At 47.8% G+C, this 7590-nt stretch overlaps 1 protein-coding gene across 1 annotated transcript in view; it reads left to right on the top strand.

Annotated features, from left to right (window-relative positions):
- BTBD17 (BTB domain containing 17) overlaps positions 1-5600 on the top strand; it is a 10760-nt gene extending 5160 nt beyond the window's left edge. Inside the window, exons 2-3 of the mRNA XM_077458697.1 lie at positions 1267-1543; positions 4375-5600. Coding sequence (XP_077314823.1) covers positions 1267-1543; positions 4375-5455 — 1358 coding nt within the window. The 3' untranslated portion in view covers positions 5456-5600. The remainder of the gene's footprint in view (positions 1-1266; positions 1544-4374) is intronic.
- Positions 5601-7590: the final 1990 nt, after the last annotated feature.

Genomic DNA, 7590 nt, shown 5'->3' with positions numbered 1-7590 from the left:
GCGCAGGAAGGGGGCCGGGATGGGGGGGGTCCCCATCTTCTCTGAGAGGCCGTCATTGAATGCCATCGGTTACTGGGCTGTGAAACCTTTTTCATGTTGTCACTGGCAAGACGCAAATGAGATTCTAAAAGAGACGATGTTGAAGAGATTTGTGTGGCCGGCGTATTGTCCATGCATCAAAATAACACTAAACAGTCCGTGTCCTGGAAACATACTGAGAGAGGCGCCGCCATCTCCCCGGAGGGTAATCCTGTATAAACAAACCAAAAACAAAACAAATAATAATTAAAGTGTATCTAAAGCTCATTTAAAAAAAAAAAGAAGTGGCCCATCATTGGTGTCAGTGAGAGAAATAGTGCCCCATCATTGGTGTCAGTGGGGGGAATAGTGCCCCATCATTGGTGTCAGTGGGGGGGATAGTGCCCCATCATTGGTGTCAGTGGGAGGAATAGTGCTCCATCATTGGTGTCAGTGGGAGGAATAGTGTCTCATCATTGGTGTCAGTGGGGGGAATAGTGCCCCATCATTGGTGTCAGTGGTAGGAATAGTGCCCCATCATTGGTGTCGGGGGGGGGGATAGTGCCCCATCATTGGTGTCGGGGGGGGGGGATAGTGCCTCATCATTGGTGCCAGTGGGAGGAATAGTGCCCACTATTGGTATCAGTGGGAGGAATAGTGCCCCATCTTTGTTATCAGTGGGAGGATAGTGCGCCCCTCCATTATTGATGTCAGTGGGAAGAATAGGGCCTCATAATTGGTGTCAGTGGAAGTTGTGCCCCATAAATTGGTATCAGTGGGAGGAATAATGTTCCATCATTGGTGTCAGTGGAAAGAATAGTGCCCCATCATTGGTGCCAGTGGAAGAAATAGCGCCCGATCATTATCAGTGAAAGGGCTAGTGCCCCTTCATTGGTGTCACTGGGAAGACTAGTGCCCTATCACTGGTATAAGTGGGAGGAATAGTGCTCGATCATCAGTATCAGTGGGAGGAATAGTGTCCCATCATTGGTGTCAGTGGAAGGAATAGTGCCCCATCATTAGTGTCAGTGGGAGGAATGGAGCCCCATCATTGATGTCAGTGGGAGGAATGGTCCCCCATTATTGGTGTCAGTGGGAAGAATAGTGCCCCATCATTGGTGTCAGTGGGAAGAATAGTGCCCCATCATTGGTGTCAGTGGGAAGAATAGTGCCCCATCATTGGTGACTACCTTCTTTTGGGGAAAATACTTAAACTGACAAATAACTGATATTTTCTTCCTTCTGCAGCTCACAAGTCCGATGCGGGCAGTGACATCTCCACCACCCTCCTCAATCACTCCTCCATGCTCATCCAACGCCTGCAAGAACTGCTGCAGTATGGGAACTCCACCGACGCCACCCTCCGCATCCGCACCACCAGCTCCGATGAGGTGAAAGTCATACAAGCCCACCAGCTGCTCCTCAACCTGCAGAGTGATGTCTTTGAGGGACTCTTAGCCAACAAGAGCGTGGTGACCCTGCAGGAGCCGGCTGACTGCGCCATACTCTTCGAGAAATTTATAAGGTCAATTTCCAGATTTTTAAAGACAAAATTCTAACCACACCACCATACTATGATATGTCGTCTGTTGTTGAACCTGAGTTCTAATTTTTTAGGGGCAGCATGTGGCTCTTTGGTGCCCATGTCAGGCTACTATCTCTGAAATAATGGACAGAGAGGGATGACCTTGAGGCCTTATTTACACTTACTTCAAAATGTGTCATCGGACACGCTTTTTTTTTAAAGCTCCTGTCACTAAATAAAATGGTGACCTTATTGTCCTTGTCACGTGCGTTTGCTTCGCTTCAATAATTATCCCCCATGTCGCTTTCTTGGTGCTTCAAAGTGTCTCTGAAGCCTCCATAGAAGTCTATGACGGCGCTCGCTAACTGCACCTGAAGCATTAGAGGGGATTTTATTCAGCTTTAGCTTTGGCTGGTTTTGGAGGTATTGCAGGTATGAGATACAGGGCTGCTGTTAGAAATCACGGGGCCCCGTACAGCCTACAGACCTCTGATGGCTCACATTTGAGACAGAGAAAGGGACTGAGAACAGAGATTCCCCATTCCCTTGCTCTGCAGCCTGAGCTGCACTTGACAGTGAATGAATGGGAAACACTCTGAGGCTCCCGGGTTCATTCACAAGTTGAAGCATAGTAAACACGATTTACTGTGCTTCCGTAATGAATGGACACAATTAGTGGTCAGTGCAATTGTCAATTCAGAAAAGGAAGAGGGAGGTAAAGAGGACATATTTACTGCGCACACCCACTCTCTATCCTGAAACAGCCCCCTGTGTGCCCTCAGCAGCTGCTGGCAGCAGAGAAGAGGAGGGAAGCTGGCAATGTAGTAGGGTAGGGGACAACACAGGAAGGGTGCACCGAAAGGGGGAGGTGGGGATGCAGATACCAATCCCTCTTTAGTGCAGTCAAAGGAAGAAAAAGGAGGAGAAGCTGCAAAGTTGTAGGGAAAGCCACAATAGTTGGCAGTAAGGCAGTACAGCAGTCGCTCCTGCTCAGAAGGTGCCTATGCCCCTCTTTGGACTGGTGGGGCCTGGGCCCAGTACAGGAGGGCTGGTTGTATTGCCTTGTCAGCAGCCCTGATGAGATATCCCAGGATGCACTGGAAAACCAACAAGTGAACCATAAAGACATCCTCAGTAGTCACTTCCAGCGTATAAATTCTGGAAGTGTCTGCTGCAGATCACAACACATCTGGTGTGCAGCATGGAGCCTAAGAGAGGACTGAGTGGTACTATCAGATGCCACGCTTGGTGAATAGCATGGGAGCAATATAGCAGGAGCTGGGGGTCTGCTGAGTTGGGGTTCTACTGGGCCTAGCTGCCAAGCTTCATTAAAACTTCAAAAAAAATCGCAGGAACATAAAAAGTAGGAGCTTTAATGTGTGTTGAAGTCAAAGGAATTGTAAATGAACCCTGACACAGTTGACTAGCAGCCATCATTCTTTTCAATTCGAGAGCATAGCGGCTCATTGGACAGTGTAATAAAATATTTTACTCAAAGAGGAGGCAAGGAAAGGCTTTTCTAGAAAACCAAGGTAATACACAGTGTTCCCTCTCAGGCAGGCATGTACTGGCCATCAGGGCTACAGGGAGATTCCCGGTGGGCCGATGGCTCAGTGGGCCAGTCTGGTGAAGTCCTGGAGCAGCTCCTCTCTGACTGTAAATGATTTCACTCCTGTCAGGAGGAACAGTTTCCATGATATGCTGGAGAGAGCATTAGGCTTTCTGCTCCCTCCAGCCTGCAGGGGGAGATAGACATGGTCAGCAGACTTTCCTTACTCTCTCCCCTATCACTTTTTATCTGGAGAGAGGAAGAAGAGAGGCTTCCATCAGAACTGTGAGTACATGTGGGAGGGGGACACTCTGATGTGAGGGGGTGCTGATGGGAATCTGATGTAAGGGGGCTGCTGAAGGGAATCTCATGTAAGGGGCTGGTGATGGGACTCTGATGTAAGGGGGCTAGTGATGGGACTCTGATGTAAGGGGGCTGGTGATGGGACTCTGATGTAAAGGGGCTGGTGATGGGAATCTGATGTAAGGGGCTGGTGATGGGACTCTGATGTAAGGGGGCTGCTGATGAGAATCTGATGTAAGGGGCTGGTGATGGGAATCTGATGTAAAGGGGCTGGTGATGGGAATCTGATGTAAAGGGGCTGCTGATGGGAATCTGATGTAAAGGGGCTGGTGATGGGACTCTGATGTAAGTGGGTGCGGATGGGACTCTGATGTAAAAGGGTTGGTGATGGAACTCTGATGTAAAGGGGCTGGTGATGGGACTCTGATGTAAAGGGGCTGGTGATGGGACTCTGATGTAAAGGGGCTGGTGATAGGACTCTGATATAAGGGGGCTGCTGATTAGAATCTGATGTAAGGGGATGGTGATGGGACTCTGATGTAAAGGGGCTGGTGATGGGACTCTAAAGTAAAGGGGCTGGTGATGGGACTCTAAAGTAAAGGGGCTGGTGATGGGACTCTGATGTAAAGGGGCTGGTGATAGGACTCTGATGTAAAGGGGCTAGTGATGGGACTCTGATGTAAGGGGACTGCTGATGGCAATCTGATGTAAGGGGGTGCTGATGGGACACTCAAAAGGTAAGTGGGCCGGTCTGGATGAAGTCCAGGGCCAAATTTCTGTCCCAGTCCAGCCCTGCTCTCAGGTATTATATTGAAAAGTTGAGGGTCCAGGTTCACTTTAACCCACAATAACCCACAACAACCAAGAGCCCATCTTGGACCTGCCTTGACATTAGCATGGTGAATTTTGATTTATTGAGATGCAATTCTAACTTTTTTTTTTTTTATCTTCATGCAATAATCTATATTTGTCCTTTTAGATATTTTTACTGTGGGGAAATATCCATCCAGTTAAGCCAAGCCATCGCGCTGCATCGGCTTGCCAGCAAGTACCATGTCCCCGCTCTTCAGAGAGGTGTCACGGAGTATATGAAGACCCACCTAGCTAGCGAGTCATCCCAGGGCCACGTGGTGAGTTGGTACCATTATGCAGTAACCATGAGTGATGAAATACTTCAGGAGAGCTGTCTGAAGTTTCTGGCCTGGAACCTTTCCACTGTGATGAGCAGCAGCGAGTGGACGACGGTGAGCGACGACCTCATGGTGTCCCTGGTACAGCGCTCCGACCTGGTTCTGCAGAGTGAGTTGGAACTGTTCAGCGCTGTGGAAGAGTGGATCATGAAGAGCAACCCAAACGCTTCCATTATTGAGAGGGTTCTGAGATCTATCAGGTACCCAATGATCTTGCCAAACCAACTCTTCCAGATGCAGAGACAGTCAAGCCTACTGGCCACCTACCAGAGCTTTATCCAGGATCTTCTCTTTCAAGCTTTCCAGTTCCATTCATCATCTCCGCTACATTTCGCAAAGTATTTCGATGTGAACTGCAGCATGTTTATTCCTCGGAACTACCTGTCTTCATCTTGGGGTTCCCAGTGGATCATCAACAATCCAGCCAGGGATGACCGAAGCTTTAGCTTTCAAACAGCACTAGGCCCAAGCAATCATGACTCCAGCAAGAAAATTACTTGGAATGCACTTTTTTCTCCACGCTGGCTTCCCGTTAGCCTTCGACCGGTCTACTCTGAGTCCGTGTCTGGCTCTTCCCAATCCAACCGTCTTGAAGAAGGAAAACCGCGGCTGGTAGTGACTTCGGCCATGAGCGGTCTAGATTTTGCTGGTGTTACGTTCCAGAAAACTGTGCTTGTTGGAGTGAAGAGACAGCTTGGCAAAGTGTTTGTGAAGCACGTGTACAGTGTCCACCAGAGCACCGATGAAGTATCTGACTTCCTGGCCCATGCCGACCTGCAGAAACGCACTTCGGAATATCTGATTGACAACTCCCTGCATCTCCACGTCATCATCAAGCCCATCTACCATTCCCTCATTAAGGCGAAGTGATACTGACCCGGGTTGCAGAGGCGCTTACCTTACTACATGGATACAATTATCTACCGGCGTGGCAGAGATCTAGAATTTCTAGACAAGCCACAAAGAGAGTTTGTTTGACAACCGTGTAGTAATAAAAGGATCTACAGATCTTCAACTGTCTACTGCAATGGGTTTTAGAGTCTGGAATAGATCAGAGTTTCACTATAAAAATCTGGAGTACCAAGCCAATGCAACCTGAGGATTGGTCACCATGATCAATGGCTGAAGCAGGCTTTAGAAGAATAGGCCATTGTACTCCACAATTCACCAAACTCCTTCAAGTCCCCTTTTCTCATCCTAAGCATCACTTTAAGCCAGGAGTCTCCACACTTTTTACACAAAGGCCCAGTTTATTGTCCTTCAGACTATAGAAGGGCTGAACTGTGGCCAGTGTGAGTAGAAAATTCCTAGTGCTTGGTAAAAAAAGAAAATACACTGTGTCTGTGGCCTATAGGAGGAGGAATAATGCCCCATCATTGGTTTCAATGGGAGGAATAGTGCCCCATTTTTGGTGTCAGTGGGAGAAATAGTGCACCATCATTGGTATTAGTGGGAGGAATAGTGACCATCATTGGTGTCAGTGAAAGGAATAGTGCCCATCATTGGTGTCAGTGAAAGGAATAGTGCCCCATCTTTGGTGTCAGTGGGAGGGATAGATCCCCGTCATTGATATTAGTGGGAGGAATAGTGCCCCATTACTGGTGTCAGTTGGAGGAATAGTGCCCCATCATTGGTGTCAGTGGGAGGAATAGTGCCCCATCATTGGTGTCAGTGAAGGAATAGTGCCCCATCATTGGTGTCAGTGAAGGAATAGTGCCCCATCATTGGTGTCAGTTGGAGGAATAGTGCCCCAACATTGGTGTCAGTGAAGGAATAGTGCCCCATCTTTGATGTCAGTGGGAAGAGTATTGCCCCATAATTGGTATTCGCATGATGAATAGTGCCCCATCATTGGTATTAGTGGGAGGAATAGTGTCCCATCATTGGTATCCCTGGGAGGAATAGTGCCCCATTATTGGTGTCAGTGAAAGTAATAGTGCATCATTGTTGATATAAGTAGGAGGAAAGTGTTCCAACATTTATATCAGTGGATGAAAGTATGCTCCATTGTTGGTGTCAGTAGAAGGAAAAGTGCCCCACTGTTGGTGTCAGTGAGAGGAAATATGGCCCCCCCGTTCGTGTCAATGGAAAGAATGGTGCCTCATTGTTGGTGTCAATAGAAGGAATAATGCCTCACATCAATGAAAGGAATAGTGTCCCAAGGGCTGGATAAAGGCAGGCAAGGGCCACATCTGGCCTACATCCCGCAGTTTGAAGACCAGTGCTTTAGGGCCTCATAAAAGAGACATGTGACAACCCCTGAAACGTATTGGCTTGTTATCCTGGATTTTTTAAGATTAAATAAATATTTCCGTTTCATAATTTTTTTTACATGTTGTCATAAAACGTGGAGGTCTGATGGGGGGCCAGAAGCTCCCGTTAACATTTGGCGTGTAACATGTATTTGATGCAGACAATATAATTGGCTAACCTGTTGACTATCAACCATCTAAGTATAATGTATTCAGCTAAACCCATATAACCACTATGTTCTGAACTGAGCTGGTTGACCAGACCCTCCGAGGAGAGTGGTCCCATTGTAAAAGAATTGGTCGGGGTCACACCGTGCCGGGCCCTCCAGGGTAATTTCTCCACCCCTATGAGTTCACACCGCGGAGTAACAGAGTTAAAGCGGGATCTTGATATGTGTGGCCCATGGTTCCCATACCTTTTCAAAGCGTTGCACCGTGTCCAGCAGCTTTGCAACTGTGTTTGTTGCTCAGTCATGATCAAGGATATTTTCTGCTTAGCAGCCAAGAGTGACACTGTCGGTTTTTTCCAGGCTTTCGCTAAGGTTATCTTGGCTCCAACGCACATGAAGAAGATAAGTTGTTTGCATTTGGGGGTGTTGTTCACCCTGCGGTTCAAGAGAATATATGTGGGGTCCTGAGGAACTTAAAGAGGAAGTAAACCCTGATGAGTTTACTTCCTCTTTCATTCCCTGTAAAGGCAAAGCATAATGGACTACTATGCATCGCATTGCATCGCATAGTAGTCCATTATGT

This window comes from Lithobates pipiens, unplaced genomic scaffold (genome assembly GCF_037356315.1).
Source record: "Lithobates pipiens isolate NorthernLeopardFrog02 unplaced genomic scaffold, aLitPip1_a1.2 Scaffold_28, whole genome shotgun sequence".
NCBI classification, from domain to species: Eukaryota; Metazoa; Chordata; class Amphibia; order Anura; family Ranidae; genus Lithobates; species Lithobates pipiens.
Note: the sequence above shows the minus strand (reverse complement) of the source record. Positions and strands in the feature narration are given on the sequence as shown.